The sequence below is a fragment of the Felis catus genome, chromosome E1, assembly GCF_018350175.1.
Source record: "Felis catus isolate Fca126 chromosome E1, F.catus_Fca126_mat1.0, whole genome shotgun sequence".
NCBI classification, from domain to species: Eukaryota; Metazoa; Chordata; class Mammalia; order Carnivora; family Felidae; genus Felis; species Felis catus.
In genome coordinates, this window is record NC_058381.1 from 55,643,243 (window position 1) to 55,663,972 (window position 20,730).

At 41.9% G+C, this 20,730-nt stretch overlaps 1 protein-coding gene and 1 non-coding gene across 5 annotated transcripts in view; one reads left to right on the top strand and one right to left on the bottom strand.

Annotated features, from left to right (window-relative positions):
• The first annotated feature begins 8,908 nt into the window (after window positions 1-8,908).
• NUP85 (nucleoporin 85) overlaps window positions 8,909-20,730 on the top strand; it is a 36,962-nt gene continuing 25,140 nt past the window's right edge. For all 4 annotated transcript variants that reach the window (XM_045045156.1, XM_011289359.3, XM_045045157.1 and 1 more), the window contains exons 1-3: window positions 8,909-9,066; window positions 13,152-13,245; window positions 16,265-16,427. In XM_045045156.1, the coding sequence (XP_044901091.1) occupies window positions 9,034-9,066; window positions 13,152-13,245; window positions 16,265-16,427 (290 nt within the window). In that variant the 5' untranslated portion in view covers window positions 8,909-9,033. The remainder of the gene's footprint in view (window positions 9,067-13,151; window positions 13,246-16,264; window positions 16,428-20,730) is intronic.
• On the bottom strand, window positions 14,879-14,985 carry LOC111557967. The gene has a single exon (XR_002738365.1). It is a non-coding gene; the product is annotated as a U6 spliceosomal RNA (small nuclear RNA).

Consider the following 20,730-nt stretch of genomic DNA (forward strand, 5'->3'; position numbering starts at 1 on the left):
ATAATTCTGAAGTTTGCTGAAGTTTGCTGAAGCTGTGGTTGAGAGCCACAGAGTCAGAGCAACTTACACTCCGCCAATATTAAATTTGTCACATTCGTAATTTTATTTCTCAACTTGAAGTCTTATGTGGCCTGATAAACATTACTAGGGCTAGAAAGCAGGTGTTTTCATAAATATAGCCTTATTCATGTATTTGAATATACACAGTATATGTATACATGTATGTATTTAAAAGGTTTTTAAAAATTTTTTAAGTTGATTTATTTATTTTGAGATAGAGACAGAGAAAGAGAGAGAATGAGCAGGGGAGGGGCAGAGCCAGAGGGAGAGACAGGAATGCCAAGCAGGCTCTGCACTGACAGTGCAGAGCCCAATGCGGGGCTCGAACTCACAGACCCATGAGATTATGACCTGAACTGAAATCAAGAGTCAGATGTTCAACCAACTGAGCCACCCAGATGCCCCTTAAGATTTTATCTCTATTTTTTAATTTTTAATTTTATTTCATTTTTAATTATTATTTTTTCTTTTTTTGTAATTTAACTTTATTTTTTATTTTTTTTAATTTACATCCAAATTAGTTAGTATATATTGAAGCAATGATTTCAGGAGTAGATTCCTTAATGCCCCTTACCCATTTAGCCCCTCCCCCCTCCCACAACCCCTCCAGCAACCCTCAGTTTGTTCTCCATATTTATGAGTCTCTTTTGTTTTGTCCCTCTCCCTGTTTTTATATTATTTTTGTTTCCCTTTCCTTATGTTCATCTGTTTTGTCTCTTAAAGTCCTCATATGAGTGAAGTCATATGATTTTTGTCTTTCTCTGACTAATTTCACTTAGCATAATATCCTCCAGTTCCATCCATGTAGTTGCAAATGGCAAGATTTCATTCTTTTTGATTGCCAAGTAATACTCCAGTGTGTGTGTGTGTGTGTGTGTGTGTGTGTATACACACACACACACACACACACACCCCACATTTTCTTTATCCATTCATCCATCTATGGACATTTGGGCTCTTTCCATACTTTGGCTATTGTTGTAATTATTATTTTTTTAATGTTTATTTATTTTTCAGAGACAGGCAGAGTGTGAGCAGGGGAGGGGTAGAGAGAGAGGGAGACACAGAATTCAAAGCAGGCTCCAGGCTCCGAGCTGTCAGCCCAGAGCCCAATGTGGGGCTAGAACTCACAAACTGTAAGATCATGACCGGAGCCAAAGTCAGATGCTTAACTGACTGAGCCACTCCGGCGCCCCTATTTTTATTTGTTAAATGTTTATTTATCTTGAGAGAGAGAGAGAGAGAGAGAGAGAGAGAGAGAGAGAGAGAGAGAACAAGCAGGGGAGGGGCAGAGAGAGACGGAGACAGAGAATCCCAAGCAAGGTCTGCACTGTCATCGCAGAGCCTGACACAGGGCTCAATCCCACAAACCATGAGATCATGACCTGAGCTGAAATCAAGAGTCAAATGCTTAGGGGCACCTGGGTGGCTAGGTCTGTAAGCATCTGACTTTGGTCAGGTCATGATCTCACCATTTATGAGTTCGAGCCCCACGTCAAGCTCTGTGCTGACAGCTGAGAGCCTGGAGTCTGCTTCGGATTCTGTATCTCCCTCTCTTTCTGCCCCTCTCCCACCTGTGCTTTCTCTCTCTCTCAAAAATAAATAAACATTAAAAGAATTAAAACAAGAGTCAAGTGCTTAACCAAATGAGCCACCCAGGTGCCTCAGGATTTTATTTTTAAATAATCTCTACATCCAACATGGGTCTCGAACCCATGACCCTGAGTTAAAGAGTCATGTGTTCCACTGACTGAGCCAGCCAGGACCCCTCTTTGTTAGTCTTTTTGTTTTCCTACATAAATATCGATAGATACTCTTAATTTTTTACAAAATTTTCCCGAGTTTTAGCTTAAAAAATTTTTGCTACAGTTACCTTTTAATGATTGCATAAGCTTTTTCATACTGTGCGACATTTAAATTACTTCCTTTTGGGGGGGGTCATTATTCAAAATGTACTTCTTGATTATTTCCTGGAATTACAATTATGGGTACAAAAAACGTGAACATTTTAAAAATTCTTGACTTTTCCATGTTTTTCATAGTTCTTTGAAATAGCTGAGTAATACCATTGCTATTATATTTTCTTAGCTATTCCTCTATGTGTGAACATATACACCAGTAATTCTTTGTTTTTAAAATTGTATTTATTTAATATCTACTCCCAACGAGGGGCTCAAACTCACAACCACAAGATGAAGAGTCGCATGCTCTTCCAATTGAGCCAGCCAGGCACCTCTATACCAGCAACCCTTAACAGAGGTGATTTTGTCCCCTAGGGGACATTGGGAATATAATATCTAGAGACATTTTCGGTCCTCACAATGGATGAGGGCTGTTATTGGCATCTAGTGGGTAGAAGCTGGGGATTCCGCTAAACATCCAGCAATGCAGAAGACAGCTCTCACAACATAGATTTTGTGGCCCAAAATGTCAATAGCCTGGAGTTCAAGAAATCTTTGTTTTTGCATTATATATAGCACATACCAAAATTCATATACCTCTTTTGTTTTGGAATTATTTGAAATCAATTTTCAAGAGAGGACTTGCAGGGTCAAAGTGCATAAATATTGATAGGTCTCTTGATAATAGATGTCTACCTTGTTTTCCAAAATAGTTATATCTCTTGAAATGATTATGTATTTCTCTGCAGGCTAGGGAGCATTATATGCCTCCGCTTAGTACTTTACTACATAGGTCACATCTCTAGCACAATTCTGGCTTGATCTGAGAATGATTCTTAGTTTGACTTTGGAGTGACTGAAAGTGATTTCTGGTTTGACTGTTGTGCAATATATATGTTTTGTTTTAGGAGGTTTTTATTTAATTCCAGAAATAGTTTTATTTATTTATTTACTTACTTATTTGAGAGGGGGAGAGAGAGAGAGAGCGAGAGCGAGAGAGCACATGTGAACACAGGGGAGAGGCAGAGAGAGAGAGAGGAAGAGAGAAAATCTTTTTTTTTAATTTTTTTTGTTTTGTTTATTTATTTTTGACAGAGACAGAGACAGAATGCAAGTGGGTTAGGGGCAGAGAGAGAGGGAGACACAGAAGCAGAAGCAGGCTCCAGGCTCTGAGCTGTCAGTACAGAGCCTGACCCAGAGCTTGAACTCATGAGCTGTGAGATCATGACCTGAGCCGAAGTCGGACGCTCAACTGACTGAGTCACCCAGGCGCCCCAAATCTTTTTTTTTAATGTTTATTTATTTTTGAGACAGAGAGAGACAGGACATGAGCGGAGGAGGGGGAGAGAGAGAGGGAGACTCAGAATCTGAAGCAGGCTCCAGGCTCTGAGCTGTCGGCACAGAACCTGATGCGGGGCTTGAACTGACGAGCTGTGAGATCATGACCTGAGTCGAAGTTGGACGCTCAACCAACTGAACCATCCAGGCGCCCTGAGAGAGAAAATCTGAAGCAGGCTTCATCTTCAGCATGGAGCCCAATGCAGGGCTTGATCTTATGACCACGAGATCATGACCTGAGTCAAAACCAAGAGGCAGACATTTAACAGACTGAGCCACCCAGGCACCCCTGATTCCAGAAATATTTTACTATCTTTCTCAGGTTCTGATATACCTCAGGTTGAAGTGTCTCTTGCATATTTCAAGACTCTTCAGAATAGATACAGGAATTCTAGAGTTCAACCAACCAATATAGGGAGAGGAAGAGCCTACGGAGAGCAAAGAAGACAAAAAGATTTGCATGCTGATTATTTAATTTGTTTTTCCAAAAGTATTCCTTTGGGATTATATGTAAGAAAAGGAGGATACATAAACTGTGTAATTGAAACCTCATTCTTGGAAGTATACTGAGAAGGATTAGAAGGAAGAAAAAGGTCCATACATACAATAATAATAGCTCCATTGGCTGTAGTTTTCTTAGGGGGGAAAAAGTAGGGGCACCTGGGTGGCACAGTCAGTCAAATGTCCAACTCTTGTTTTGGCTCAGGTCATGATCTCAGGATTTGTGAAATTGAGCCCCACTCTGTGCTAACAGTGTGGAACCTGCTTGGGACTCTCGCTCTCCCTCTCTCTCTCTGTCCCTCCCCCCCCCCAATAAATAAATAAACATTTTTTTAAAGTGGTTTTGGGGCGCCTGGGTGGCTCCGTCGGTTAAGCGTCCGACTTCGGCTCAGGTCATGATCTCACAGTCCATGAGTTCAAGCCCTGCGTCGGGCTCTGTGCTGACAGCTCGGAGCCTGGAGCCTGTTTCGGATTCTGTGTCTCCCTCTCTCTCTGACCCTCCCCTGTTCATTCTCTGTCTCTCTCTGTCTCAAAAATAAATAAACGTTAAAAAAAAATTAAAAAAAAAAAACCAAAGTGGTTTTGAATGATCGTGTAAAGTTGCTGGTGCATAGTGCACTTAGACTAAAAAATGTTTCCAATACTTTTTCCCCGTATTATCTAGCTCTAGGTCAGACAATTTCACTACTTTTATTATCTTCAAATGACAGCCTTTCTTTTTGAGATTTTTTTTATTTTTATTTTTAAGTAATCTCTACATCCAACATGGGGCTTGAACTTACAACTCTGAGGTCAAGAGTTGCATGCTCTACTGAGTGAGCCAGCCAGGTGCCCTTTCAAGTGACAGTCTTAAAATATCAAGAAACTGTAGTACTAAAATTCTCTAAGGTCTTTTGTCATTCAAATTATTTTTTTCCTCAGATCTCCTTTTGAAAGGGTTGATTTCCTTTTTGATCTTTCATCCTATTATTTTTTTTTTCTTCTGCTAATCCTGTTTCCCAGAATAATTTTCTCTGAAAGAAATTAGGCATCTGTGTTGGGTTTTGTGCTGACAGCTCAGAGCCTGGAGCCTGCTTTGGATTCTGTATCTCTCTCTCTCTCTCTCTCTGCCTCTCTGTTGCTTGTGCTCTCTCTCTCTCTCAAAAATAAACATTTAAAAAAAATGGGGGCACCTGGGTGGTTCAATTAGTTGAGGGTCCGACTTTGGCTCAGGTCATGATCTTGCAGTTTGTGGGTTTGAGCCCCGCATCGGGCTCTGTGCTGGCAGCTCAGAGCCTGGAGCCTGCTTTGGATTCTGTGTCTCCCTGTCTCTCTGCCCCTCCCCAGCTTGTGCTCTGTCCCTCTCTCTCTCTCTGAAAATTAAACATTTTTTAAAAATTAAAAAAAAGAAGGAAATTAGGCATGTTTTCAGTTAAAAACTGATCTGCTACTGAATGTTTAATTTTAAACATTACAATGTTTTTAATATTTATTTTTGAGAGAGAGCGAGAGAGAGAAGCAGGCAGAGAGATGGGGGGACAAAGGATGCAAAGAGGGCTCTGTGCCTACAGCAGAGAGTCTGATGCAGGGCTCGAACCCAGGAACTGTGAAATCATGACCTGAGCTGAAGTTGGATGCTCAACTGACTAAGTCACCCAGATACCCCAAGTTTAAAAAAAAATAAATGTTTTATTTATTAAAATTTTTAAAAATTTATTTATTTTGGATGAGAGAGAGAGAGAGAGAGAGAGAGAGAGAGAGAGCAGGGGAGGGGCAGAGAGAGGTAGAAAGAGAATCCCAAGCAGGCTCTGCACTGATACAGTGCGTGAAATCACAAACCGTGAGATCATGAGCTGAGTTGAAATCAAGAGTTGGGTACTAAACCGACTGAGCCACCCAGGTGCCCCACGATTTTTATTTTTAAGTATTTCTATAACCCAGCATGGGGCTCAAACTTACAACCCCCAGATCAAGAGTCACATGCTCCCATGACTGAGACAGCCATGCACCCCCATTTTTAATTTTTTAAAAAACTTTGTTTTAGGGGCACCTGGGTGGCTCATTCAGTTAAGCAACTCAGGTCATGATCTCACAGTTCATGGGATTGAGCCCTGCGTCCAGCTATGTGCTGACAGTGGAGAGCCTGATTGGGATTTGATTCTCTTCCTCTCTCTCTCTACCCCTGCTCCATACATGCGTTCTCTCTCTTTTTCTCTGTCAAAATAAATAAACATTAAACAAGATTTTATTTTTCTTACTCTTTTTCTAGAGAGAGAGCACACCCATGTGCATGCATGAGAGCGGGAGAGGGTCAGAAGAAGAGGGAGAGGGAGAGAGAGAGAGAGAGAGAGAGAGAGAGAGAGAGAGAGAGAGAGAAAATCCCAAGCAGGCTTCATGCCCAGCATGGAGCCCAATGGGACTTGATCCCACAACTGTGAGACTGTGACCTCAGCCCAAATTAAGAGTTGGACCCTTAACCAACTGAGCCACCCAGGCACCTCTAAAATATTTTATTTATTTATTTATTTATTTATTTATTTATTTATTTATTTATTTAAAAATATTTATTTTTAATGTTTATTTTGAGAGAGGTAGAGAGACAGAGTGCAAGCGTGAAAGGGGCAGAGAGAGAGGGAGAGGGAGACACAGAATTTGAAGCATGCTGCAGGCTCTGAGCTGTCAACACAGAGCCCGACGCGGGGCTCAAACTCACGAACTGTGAGATCATGACCTGAGCTGAAGTCCAGTGCTTAACTGACTGAGCCACCCAGGCACCCCTAAAAGGTTTATTTGTTTTTGAGAGACAGAGAGAGAGAGAGAGAGAGAGAGAGAGAGAGAGAGAAAATGTGAGTGGAGGAGGGGCAGAGAGAGAGAGAGAGAGAGAGAGAGAGAGAGAGAGAGAGAGACAGGATTTAAAGCTGGCTCCAGGCTCTGAGCTGTCAGCACAGAGCCCAACACAGGGCTCGAACTCACAAACTGTGAGATCATGATCTGAGCCTAAGTTGGACACTCAACCAACTGAGCCACTCAGGTGCCCCAGGAGATTTTATTTTTAAGTAATCTCTACACTCAATGTGATCAAGAGTCGCATGCTCTCCTGAGTCAGCCAGGCAACCCCCAAATATTTATTTTACTTTCAGAAAATATCAGCAGCCTCTTTTTACTCCCCGGAAAATGGACATGAATGCATTCCTCATACTTCATAGTCATACCACTGGTGTTAGAAACACCTCAGATGATTACCACTTCACACCTGTCAGAATGGCTAACATTAACAACTCAAGCAACAACAGATGTTGGCAAGGATGCGGAGAAAGAGGGACTCTTTCGCACTCCTGGTGGGAATGGAAGCTGGTGCAGCCACTCTGGAAAACAGTATGGAGGTTCCTCAAAAAATTAAAAATAGAACTACCCTATGATCCACCAGTTGCATTGCTAGGTATTTATCCAAAGGGTACAGGTGTGCTGTTTCGACGGGGAACATGCACCCCAATGTTTATAGCAGCACTATCAACAATAGCCAAAGCTTGGACGGAGCCCAAATGCCCATCAACAGATGAATGGATAAAGAAGATGTGGTATATATATATATACAATGGAGTATTAGTCGGCAATCAAAAATAATGAAATCTTGCCATTTACAACAACGTGGATGGAACTAGAGTGTATTGTGCTAAGTGAAATTAGAGAAAGACAAATATCATATGACTTCATTCATATGTGGAATTTAAGATACAAAACAGATGAACAGAAGGGAAGTAAAAATGCTATAAAAACAGGGAGGGCGACAAAACATAAGACTCTTAAATATAGAGAACTGAGGGTTGCTGGAAGGGTTGTGGGTGGGGGAATGGGCTAAATGGGCAGGTGGCATTAAGGAAGACACTTGGGATTAGCACTGGGGTTTATATGTAGGAGATGAATCACTGGATTCTACTCCTTAAATCATTATTGCACTATATGCTAACTAACTTGGATGTAAATTAAAATAATAATAATCAAAAAAAGAAAAGAAACAGATCAGTGAAACAAACATTTGGAACATGTAGGAAGACATAGTTGGTAGGACAGTGTGGAATTTTTTGCAAAACTACATTAAATTTCATCCTCTGGATGGATGGCTGTCTTCAGAGACAAGGATCTGGATGAAATTTTGATAGCCCCGAGATTTTTCTTCCTTGCCCAACAGTCTGTATCTCAAAAGAACAAACTATTGGGGAGACGGGATTTTCCTAACCACTCCGTCGTCTTTTTTTTTTTAACCAATTCAGACAGGCCGTTCAGCACCTCAGGGAAAGGAGCATCTTGAAATTATGTCTTGTTTTCAGATCAAATTTCTTTTCTAAATAAAAGCAGCTACTATATTTCCAGGCAGAATTTCCTACGACTTCTCTTTAAATTTCCAATTATCTTCAATTTGCTCAAAAAGTTTATTTGGAAATTTAGAAGCATTCCTATTTTCTTCCCTGTACGTGTATGTACTTTTGAATATGACATTTACAACAAACGACTCCTTTAAATTATTGGAGAACTTCTGAGTTTTCCATAACAAATTCTGGGATTCCCTGATTTGAGTGTCCCTTCCTGCTTTTCCTTGGTGAGATAACAAACCAGTATTTGCATTTAATTAAGCAAGCCCAGCTGCCTCCATTTCACAGTTTCCAGCTGCAACAATTCTGTCCACGTGCCTTTTGAGCATTTCGGGGTGGGAGTGGTGGCGACCGCCTTCCTACACAGCCCAGTGGCCCGACGGGGCTTGGACAAGGCCTGGACACCATTCAGCGAAGCAGTTGCGACTTGCAGACCCACAAGGGAGAGAATTGCCAGAGTCTGGAAACACCGCGCGCTCGCTCGCCGGCTCCCAGACCAGGCCCAGCACTCGCCCCAGCCCGCGCACGCGCAGCCGCACTGCCGCTGCTCCCGCCGTCTCGGGGGGCCTTTTCCCTGCCCGGCGCGGGGCTGTCCGCGGCGGCGCCTGACCCGGCTGGAAGATAACTGGGTTGACAGGCTGCCCTTCCGCTGTTTTCCCTGACGTGTTGTCGCCGGCAAAGAAGGGACGACACGTTTAAAGTGTGGCAGAAGGAGGATCGTGGCGGAGAGGAGAGGCCCCTACAGGGGGGGTGGGGGGGTGGGGCCTGCAGGCAGCGCAGGAGGCGCTCGGGAGGGGTCCTCTCTCGCAGCCGGTTGTGAGCGGGAGGCCTGAGCTGGGAGCTTTAGCGGCTGTGGAAATTCTTGGTGGCTGAAGCGGAGCGCTATGGAGGAACTCGACGGCGAGCCGACGGTCACGGTAAGGGCGCCTGCAAAAGTGTTGCCTTCGCTGTCCGAGGAGTGTGTCTGCTTCGTCACTGCAGGCTCCCTCGAGGCTCCTTTCCCCCTCCCTCAGCTCAGTTGCCACAATTCGGAGGTCCCATTAGCAAGGTGCTTGTGTTTGGGTCGTGGTGTTCGCTAGGTGTCTACTCTTTTGTGTACTCAGAAATGCCTGGCTCGGAGGCCTCACTCCATCCCTCCTCACCCTGTCTTGTCTTCCTCGCCTTCCCATCCCATTTTTGCCTAGCTTCTCCCGTTGGGCTAGTGCTCTAGTGAGCGGGCTCGGACCATGTAGAGCAGTTGGGGCTTTTTTTCGTCCGCAGAGCTCAGCTTCACATCGCGACACCGTGAGCTTGGCTTCTGCTTCGTGTGCCGTCCTGGCCCGAGGTTTGCTGAAAGTACATACTCTCCCCGGAGACTTCTTGTCTTTATTGCTGTTTGCTCCCACTTCTGTCTGGACTTTGACGAGAGCATATGTCGAAGAGATTCATGGGTTTTAGGTCGCAGACACCTACCGTTCCCCCTGCCTGGGATCCTCTCTTTTTCTCTATTGGGTTTCTCTCCTCGTTTTTCAAATGCAAGAACCTGCATCCTCTTTCTCAGGAAAGCCTTCCCTCCCCTCCCTGGCTAGGTAAAATATGTTTGTCCATCATTGGCTTGTTCTGCCCCTCTTAGCTGTTGGTAAGCGATAAGCTTCACTAAACTGCAGGTTGCCTGATCTTGTATCTTTGCTTTTTAGAAAGTCGAAATGTGCCTCCAGTTTTGAGCTAAAGCCATCAGATTGCAAAGCAGTGTCTGAGAAAACCGAAAATTAAAGATGGGGGTCATTTCAAAGCTAACTGGACAAAACGAGACCTGAGATCTTAAATAGCAGTTAACGTGGGTTGTAACTCCAAAAACTTTACTGCTGTAGAGTATTAAAATTTGAAGATCTATATAAAGTACTTGAAATATTTTATATCTATATAAATTTATATTTATATAGTTTAATTAAATTTAATTTAAATAAATTAAATTAATTAATTAATTAAAATTAATTTAAATAAATTTAAATTAATATATAATTTAAATTTATATAAATTTATATTTTATATCTATTGGGAGGGACTATGTCCACAGGAAGAAAAATTAGACTATCAGAGTTGCTGAAACTTCTACTTTTTTTTTCCTCCCCCAATGGAACTTTTCTTTCTTCCTTTCTTTCAGCTTTTTTTTTTTTTTTTTAAAGTTTATTTACTTATTTTGAGAGAGACAGAGTACAAGTGGGGGAGGAACAGAGAGAGATGGAGACAGAGGATCCGAAGTGGGCTCTATGCTGACTGCAGAGAGCCTGATGCAGGGCTTGAAGTCATGAACCCAACCGTGAGATCATGACCTGAGCTGAAGTCGGATGCTTAACTGACTGAGCTGTCCAGGTGCCCCTCTTTCAACCTTTTTTTTTTTTTTTTTTTTTTAATGTTTATTTAAGTTTGAGAGATAAAGAGCTTCAGCGTGAGTCGGGGAGAGGCAGAGAGCAAGGGAGGCAGAGGATCCAAAACAGGCTTTGCATTGACAGCAGAGAGCCTGATGCGGGGCTCGTACTTAGGAACCATGAGATCATGACCTGAGCTGGAATCAGATGCTTAACTGATTGAGCTGCTTAGGCGCCTCTTTTCAGTTATTTTAGAGAGAGCAAGCAGGGGAGAGGGGGAGAGAGAGAAAGAGAATCTGAAACAGTCTCCACACTCAGTGTGGAACCCGATGTGGGCTCAGTCTCATGACCCCGGGATCATGACCTGAGCCGAAATCAAAAGTTGGATACTCAACCGACTCAGCCACCCAGGTGTCCCATTTGCTTATCATTAAGGCCTGTGGAGGCCAGTTAGTAATCACATTTAAAGATATTTATGTATAGATTCCAAGTAGAGGGTAGAATAATCTTTCAGTTCTTTTTTTAGACCAGTGGTTTTATCCTTTTGTTTCAAAGATTCTTAAGAAATGTAAGTTTTGGTTTTTGTTGCCTTTTTTATTTTCTTCTAAGACAAATATCTAGAAGTAGAATTGCTGGGTTATAGGGTAGATTCATATTTAGCTAAAATAAACTCATTTCTTCAAATACCATTTTTGCACCAGCAACATGTGGGTTCCAGTTGTTCCACATCCTCATCAACTCTTTGTATGGTCAGTCTTTTTATTTGTTTGTTTGTTTATTTAAAAATTACATTTATTTTTGAAAGAGAGAGAGAGGGACAGAGCAAGAGCTGGGGAGGGGCAGAGAGAAAGGGAGGCACAGAATCCGAAGCAGGCTCCAGGCTCTGAGCTGTCAGCACAGAGCCCAACGTGGGGCTCGGACTCATAAACGATCATGACCTGAGGCGAAGTCGGATGTTTAATTGAGTACCCAGGCGCCCCTGTGTAGTCAATCTTTTTAAATTTTAGCCATTGCCATTCTGGTGGGTATATAGTGGTACCTCATTATTGCTTTGATTTGTATTCCCTAATGATGACAGATATTGAGCATCTTTTTATATGCTTATATATGAGTCATCTGTGTATCTTCGGTGAAGTGGCAGTTAAAATTTTTTGCCCATTTTGTTATTGGGTTATTTTTATTAATGAATTGTAAGAGTTCTTTGTATATTCTAGATATCAAATATGTGTTTTGCAAATATTTTCTCCCAGTCTGTGGCTTGTCTTTCCATTTTCTTAACAGTGTCTTTTGAGGAGCAAAAGTTTAATATTGACGAAGCCCCAATTTATAAATTGTTTTGTAGTTTATATTTTTTTGTCCTCTCTTTGCTTACTTTAAGATCAAAAGGTTTTCTACTGTGCTTTTCAAGTTTTACAGATTTTGCTCTACATTTGTTTCTAACTTTTATTTTGTCTATGATGTCAGGTTTATTTTCTGCATGTGGGTACCCATTTGCCTCAGCAGCACTGTGTGTAACGTTTCCCCCTTGCCTTGCCCACTCATCCATTAAGAGTCTACTAAAACATCCTCTTTTGTGTTTTTCTCTGCTTTGGCATTTTTCCACTTTTTTTTTTTTTTTTTTTTTTTTTTTTTTACTGCCTGTTTATTGGACTTCCTCAGTAGACTGCTAGCATTTGGAGGACAGAAACTGTATTACACATTGTATTCCTAGAGCCCAGTACGGAAAAAGGCTTACTAAACATTGCTTAGTTGTTGAATGACTGCATTAGTTCTTCCTAAGAACTGAGTGCATTTGTCTTGATAACAAATTTATTGTCTGCCAAAAATATTTATGGAGTGCCAATTTTGTGCCACGTTCTCTTCTAGGCAGTGAATGAGAATCCCGGAGTCCTTTGCCCTTGTGAGCTTTTATCTATTTACAGGGAGAGGCAATAACCATGTAGGAGAGTCATTTCAGGCACTGAGAAATGCTGTTGCAGTCAGGTGAGAGTTGATGGTGGCTTGGATTAGACTGGTAGACGTGGTAAGTGGTTGGATTCAGGCTTATTTAAGAGCAGAACAGGATTTACTGATAGATTGGACAAAGGTGGTAAGGGAAAGAGAAGAATCACAAATCAGTCCTAACAATTGGGGAAGGCTTTGCTCCAGTGGGGGGAGAATTGGAGATGAGCATCAAGAGTCCTTTATTGGTTCTTATGTTATGGATATAGCTCTATACCTAGGTTAGGTAACCTATAAAAGTGTGGATTAGGTAGTTGGATGTATGAAGCTGAGACTCAAAGGGATTGGTCTGAGTCAGAAAAATTGAGAGTCCTCATCTAAGAGATGGCACAGAAGCCATGGGATTGGAGGGCTCCTTTTAGTGAATAACAAACACTTCAATTTCTTTATTTTTTTAAATTCCCTTTTTCTGAACTGTAGATCACTAAATTATCGTATAGTAATTGTTAAGTGGCAGGCTGGGTTGAGGTGCCCGACAAAGCTCACTTGCTTATTCGGACTTTAACAGATTGGTTTGATCTCAACCACACTCAGCTGTACACATAGAGTAGCACTTAACTTTCATGAACATTGATTTCTAGGGTTATACTTGCAAATCAGTTGAAAGCAAAGCCTTTAGTAAAAATAAGTTTCTTTGGCTTTTTTTTTACTAGTTGATTCCAGGAGTGAATTCCAAGAAGAAGCAAATGTGTTTTGACTGGGGTCCAGGAGAGATGCTGGTGTGTGAAACCTCCTTCAACAAAAAAGGTAGGTTTTTTTTTTTTTTTTCTTCCCAGATTATCCATCTTGGCACATTTGGTTGTTTTCTTCTCTCAGATTTGACTGAGGCAAGAAACAGTTAAACTTATTTTGTACCATTTTCACTTTTGAAACTTTAGCTATTTAAGATTTTCATTAACTTATGAGACCTGGCAGATGTTAAGTCCAGGGAAAAAAAATTAATAATCTTCCAGGTGTTAAAGGTTTCTTTTATTTATTGTTATTTTTTAATATATTTAAGTAATCTCTACAACATACGTGGGGCTTGAACTCAACCCTGAGATCAGAAGTAGCATGTTCTACCCACTGAGTCAGCCATGCACCCTGAAATGTTTCCTGTGTATTTAAAAACTTCAAGTCTTTTCCCCTTCTTGTCCAGAATCACTAAATTCCCTTTACAGCAGCCCCTTTATTGTGAAACTGCAGATCTATGAAGACTTTGAAGTCCTTACCTTTTATTATTGTGAACTTAATCGAATTCTGTAGGCTGTTGATAAAAGCACAAAGGATTTGGAGAGTGAAATGGCTCTTCCTTATTCTCTAAGTCCATCAGGTTTGGACATGGATCGATCTTTCTCTCTCTCTCTCTCTCTCTCTCTCTCTCTCTCTCTCTATCTTTTTTTTTTTTTTTTCTCCCTGAGAGAGCATGAGCCAGGAGGGGCAGAGAGAGAGGGAGACAGAGAATGTCAAGTAGACTCAGCACCACCAGCGCAGAGCCCCATGTGGGGCTTGAACCCGCGAACTATGAGATCATGACTTGAGCCAAGATCAGTTCAACACTCAACCAATTGAGCTACCCAGGCACCCTGGATCTTCTCTCTCTCTCTCTCTTTTTTTTTTTGGATATTCTCTTTCTGATATAGACTTTTCTAGTAAGATAAAACTAAATTTTGACATTTGATTTTGCTTTCTTTTTTTCAAGACAAGTCTTGGAAAATGCTGAAGATATTTTTGTGTAGATCTTTGACAGGTTATTCAAATGTGGAGGCTTTCTTTTATTATAGAGAGGAGGTGGAGCTAATGAAAGTCTTAAAATTTTGGCAAATCATGTGCAGTTCATGCAGATTTATTTATTTATTTATTTATTTATTTATTTATTTATTTATTTATTTATTTAATTTATGGGAGAGTTCGAGTGTGCGAGGGGAAGAGAGAGAGGGACAGAGAGAGTGCGGAACCCAGAGCAGGGCACCAACTATGAGATCGTGCCCTGAGCTAAAGTTGGATGCTTAACCAACTGAGCCAGCCTGGCACCCCGATTTTATTTATCTTTTAAGTTTATTTATTTATTTAGAGACAGAGCACTTGCGTGCAAGCGGGGGAGGGGCAGAGAGCGAGGGGGACAGAGGATTTGAAGCGGTCTCTGTGCTAACAGAGAGCCCAATATGGGGCTCAAACTCGTGGACTGAGATCACGACTTATGCCAGAGTCGGGCACTTAACTAACTGAGCCACCCAGCACCCCTGGTTTGTTTTTTGTTTTTTTTTTTTTAAAGTAGGTTCCATGCTAAGTGTGGAGCTGAGTGTGGGGCTTGAACTCATGACTCTGAGATCAAGACCTGAGCTGAGATCAAGAGTCAGACACTTAACTGACTGAGTCACCCAGGTGCTCTGGTTGTTTTTTTTAATATGGAAGCTTCACGAATTTGCATGTCATCCTTGCGCATGGGTCATGCTAATCTTCTCTGTATTGTTTGAACTTTAGTATATGTGCTGCTGAAGTGAGCACAGTTCATGCAATTTTTAAGTGATGTAGTTTTTCTTGATTTTGTAGTTAAGAATTGTCTCTGATGTTGCTGTTTCTGGGATATTTTGGTATTAAAGATTTCAAGGTTGGCAGAGCTATAGAAGCTGCCAAAGGGACAGTTGTTCAGAGGAGAACCTTCTTTGAATATGTCTGTCCTCTTTTCATACTTAATGGGAAGGCTTGTCAACATTTGATAGTTTGTCCTCAATTGTTGAAAACGTGAGGTTTACATCTCTTGCAGTCTCATCAGAGATGAGCCATTGAACATCATCATAGCTTGTTTGGGAAGCTGTTGCATAAGAAATTTCCGCAAATTGGTTGTTTATATTTTATCATTATAGAGCCTTTTTATCACTGTTGCAAAATAGTTCAGTTAACTTTTGATTCTTTGCTTTAGGAGTAATGGCAGTACAAAGTGATATAAAAATTTTACTTGAATTTGAGGTTATATAAAATTTTGTCTGTAGATTTATCATATTTTCTGAGTTATATTTAGGCTAATATGAAGTGAGTTTAATTTTTTTAGTATATTTCAACTGATGGAGGCAAAAGTTAGTTCCAAAATAAGCCAGTGAGAGGAGACCTGGCTGGCTCAGTCAGTAGAGCATGTGACTCTTGATATCAGGGTTGTGAGTTCAAGCCCCATTTTGGGCCTAGAGCTTACTTTATTTTTTTAAACATTTTATTTATTTATTTATTTATTTTTTTTTAAAGTTTTTTAACGTTTATTTATTTTTGAGACAGAGAGAGACAGAGCATGAACGGGGGAGGGTCAGAGAGAGGGAGACATGGAATCTGAAATAGGCTCCAGGCTCCGAGCTGTCAGCACAGAGCCCGACGCGGGGCTCGAACTCACGGACTGCGAGATCATGACCTGAGCCGAAGTCGGCCGCTCAACCGACTGAGCCACCCAGGCGCCCCAAACATTTTATTTTTAAGTAATCTCCATACCCAGTATGGGGCTTGAACTCAGCCCCAAGATCAAGAGTTGCACGCTCCACTGACTGAGCCAGCCAGGCACTCCAGACCTAGAAGTTACATTAACAAAATAAAATAAGCCAGTCAGCTGAGGAGTAAAGTCTGAAAGTAAACATGTATATTAAATAATTCATGTGTGGATAATTGATAAATAATTCATACTTTAAAAAATGAAATCTAGCAAAGTAGCTGAAGCTGTTGTAATTAGATAACTCAATTTAAAAATTTTAGAGTTGTTATATGTGAGTAACGGTGATCGATGTTAAATTTTTTCCTGTTTTAGAAAAATCAGAGACTGTGCCAGGCTGCCCCTTTATCTATATCATCCGAAAGGATATAGATGTTTACTCTCAGATCTTGAGAAAACTCTTCAATGAATCCCATGGAATCTTTGTGGGCCTCCAGAGAATTGAAGAAGAATTGACTGGAAAATCCAGAAAAGCTCAGTAAGTAGGCTGCTGGTAGGTACTGCAGTCCACAACTAAAGCGTGAAAGCCAAATGAGTTGCCTCGTCCCTTTGCATGATGGATGGAGTGCCTGGAGAAATAAGGGGCTCCTGGTTCTATTTTGAGGCTTCTGTCCTGGGCAGTGGAGGTAGGTAGGGATGAAATGTCTTTCAGGGACTGTGCAAATGGCTGTTGATCGATTTGGTGGCTTGATAAACTTTTTGTTTGTTTATATTCCTGTTTCATTTACCCTGCAAAGAAGAAAATTTAGGCCAAATAAGCGCCTGAAAATCACTGAAAGAAGTCCCACTGTGGGAAGATTTTGGAATTATCTTACTATAAAAATGAGTTTAAAAAAGTAGTTTTGTTGTATCTTTAAAGAATTATTCTCAAGGCATTTTTGGTAAGAGACCAGAAAACTATTATACTGTATATAGACTAGGGTTGTTTGAAGTGTGGTTCATGAGGTAACTGCATCAATGTCAGATACTTGTTAATGGCTTATTTCTGGGCCCCACCTCAGATCATAAAAATTAAAGTTTCTTGAGGTGGATCCTCAAATCTAAAATCTCCAGGTGAGTCTTAAGCACCATGGAGTGTGAGAACCTTTATGTTAGTTTTTTATCAGTGTCCATAAATACAGTTAGAGCATGGGCAGTGTTGGTATTTGTATTGGGGGAAAAAAGTTTTTCCTTCCTGTTGTGTGTCTCCTTTGTTACACACTACTGCCATATTCATTTCTTTGTTTTTTTTTTTGTTTGTTTTAAATGTTTATTTTAGAGAGAGTGCATGCAAGTGGAGGAGGAGCAGAGAGAGAGGGAGACAGGATCTGAAACGGAGTCCTCGGTCCATTCGGACAGTAGAGAGCCCGATATATGGCTCGAACTCATGAACTGTGACGACATGACCTGAGCCAAAGTTGGACGCTGAACAGACTGAGCCACTCAGGCTCCCCTTGTTTGTTTATTTACAAATTTTTAAATTTATTTTGAAAGAGAGAAAGCATGAGCGGGAGAGGGGCAGAGAGAAAGGGATAGACCGAATTCCAAGCAGAGTGGGGAGAGAGAGAGAATTCTAAGCAGGCTCTGCACTGTCAGTGAGATCATGACCTGAGCCAAAACCATGAGTTGGACACTGAGCCGACTGAGCCACCAGGCACCCCCATATTCACTTCTGATGCCAGATGTATGGCACCAGACAATTCTGTCACACCAGCTGGGTATCCTATAATTTTTTGTTTTTGTTTTTGTTTTTTTTAAGTAAGCTGTATTTCCCAGTATTGGGCTTGAACTCACGACCGGAAGATAAAGAGTTGCATGCTTGGGGTGCCTGGGTGGCTCAGTTGGTTACTCATCTGACTCTTGGGATTCTGTCTCCCTCTTGCTCTGCCCCTCCCCAACTTGCTCTCTGTCTCTCTCTCAAAAATAAAAAGTCACATGCTTACTGACAGCCTGCCAGGTCCCCTGGGTATCATATAATTTAACTCAATTTTGACCCTATCTACCTAGAGATCAGATTTCATAGGTTAAGGGCTTAGTCCCACAAGACTGTTCCCCGCTTCACATGTGAATTGCAGTTAGTGCATTCCCACGTTATTTAAAGCATTTTTCTGGCCCAGCTACAAATTGGAGGTTCCTAAACCTCCTCGTGTTCAATGAATTTGCTAGAGTGGCTCACAGAACTCAGGGAAACACTTAGCTTACCAATTTATTAAAGAATATGATAAAGGATACAGATAAACAGCTAGGTGAAGAGATAAATAGGACAAGGTTTGGGAGGGTTTGGAGTACAGGAACTTCTGTCCCTGTGGAGTTTGGGTGTGTCCCCCTCCCGGTACGTGGATTTATATACCTACCTGGAAATTCTCTGAACTCCATACTAATGGGATTTTATGGAGGGAGGCATGATCAATTATTAACTCCATTTCTAGCCCCTCTCCCCTCTCCAGAGAGGTAGGGTGCAGGGCTGAAAATTTCTATTTTAATTTAATTTAATTTAATTTTAATTTTATATTTTTAAATGTTTATTTTTGAGAGAGACAGAGCACAAGCAGGAGAGGGGTGGAGTGAGAGGGAGACACAGATCTGAAGCAGGCTCCAGGCTCTAAGCTGTCAGCACAGAGCCCGACGCGGGGCTCGAACCCATGAACCGTGAGATCATGGCCTGCGCTGAAGCTGGATGCTCGACCCACTGAGCTACCCAGGCGCCTCTCTTTTTTTATTTTTATTTGTTTTTGAGAAAGTTAGAAAGTGTGTGATTGGGGAAGGGGCAGAGGGAGAGGGAGAGAGAGAATCTTAAGCAGGCTCCATGCTCAGTGCAGAGCCTGACATGGAGCTCTGTCTCAACCAGGAGATCGTGACCTGAGCCTGTTGGGCTCTATCTCAGGAACCAGGAGATCTTGACCTGAGCCGAGATCATGAGCCAAGATCAAGAGCTGAGATCTAGACTGACTGACAGGCCACCCTAGCACAGCAGAAGATTTCGGTCTTCTGTTGATGGCTGAGTCTTTCTTTGACCAACCCCAATCCAGGAGCCCACCCAGAATGGCCTCAATAGAACGTAAGGTGCTCCTGATGCTCTCATCACTTAGGAATTCACAAGGATTATAGGAATCTTGTGTCAGGGACTAGGATAAAGACTAGATGTTTCTTTCTTTCTTTAAAAAAAAAACAACAACTTATTTTTGGGAGAGTGCAAGATGGGGAGAGGCAGAGAGAAGGGGATGGAGGATCTTTTTTTTTTTTTTAAGGAAAGATTTTTAAGGTTGTTTATTTTTGAGAGAGTGTCTGCACACAGGTGGGGGAGAGGCAGAGAGAGAAGGAGACACAATCTGAAGTAGGCTCCAGGCTTTGAGCCGTCAGCACAGAGCCTGACAAGGGGCTTGAACTTAATGAACTGCTAGATCATGACCTGAGCCAAAGTTGGCTGCTTAACCTATTTAACCTTCCAGGCTTCCCTGTTTTAAATTTTGTTTAATGTTTCTTTCTTTCTTTTTTTTTTTTTTACATGTTTATTCATTTTTGAAAGACAGGGAGAGAGAGAGCACAAGCAGGGGGTGGGGTGGAGAGAGAGGGAGGGGCACAGAATCTGAAGCAGGCTCCAGGCTCTGAGCTGTCAGCACAGAGCCTGACACGGGGCTCGAACTCACGAACTGTGAGATTGTGACCTGAGCCGAAGTCGGATGTTCAACTGACTGAGCCACCCAGGTCCCCCAATGTTTGTTTATTTCTGAGAGAGAGTAAGAGCATGAGTAGGGGAGGGGCAGAGAGACAGGAAGACACAGAATTCAAAGCAGGCTCCAGGCTGTCCACACAGAGCCTGACATAGGGCTTGAACCTATGAACCATGAGATCATGACCTGAGCTGAAGTTGGTTGAAGACACTCAACCAACTGAGCCACCCAGGTGCCCCAGGGGGACAGAGGATCCTAAGTGGGCTCTGTGCTGACAGGTTGATAGTAGTGAGCCTGATTTGGGGGCTTGAACTCATGAACTGGGAGATCATGACCTGAGCCAAAGTCGGACACTCAACTGATTAAGTCACCTGGCTGCCCCGATGTTTATTTCGTATAAATCACAGTATCACAGTATTTTACTTCCTCGTAAAATTTTACAAATGACTCATTCTGGAGGATACCCTAGTCAGCTTCGGGGGGATGGCAGAGAGGGAGGGAAGGATAGAAGGGGAAATCACTGGTTTCAAGAGGCTCTGGTAACAGAATATTGGTGACTCAAACATCATTATTCTAAGAGAAAAACATGTCGAAGGTCCTGTAATTCCTGGAAGGCAGGGAACTTGTCTTATTTATGTGGGCCCTCTGTTCCCACATACCCTTGCACGTTTATAAAGTACGTGCTCTAAGGGCATCTGGGTGGCTCAGACAGAATCAAGAGTCAGCATTCAACTCTTGATTTCGGCTCAGGTCTTGATCTCATGATATGTGAGATCAGTATGTGAGATTGAGCCCTGTGCTGTCAGTGCAGAGCCTGCTTGGGATTCTCTCTCTTCCTCTCTCTATGCCCCTCCCCCTTGCTCTCTCTCAAAATAAGTAAACATAAAAAAAATAAAATATATGCTCTAAAATGTTGAACGAATGAATGAATGCCATCCTAATGGTGGGGTGATAGCTCCTGTTCTGTGTATCGGGGTTAGCATATCACCTTATTTTTTTGGCTGAATTATTTATCTGGACCTGAATCTTGGCAGTGAAAGGGGATGTGGGATAGTGAGGATTGGGTGAGGGAATACGTGCAGATTGCTTTACCTCCTGCCAGTCTTGTTGTAGGTCATATGCAGAATGTTG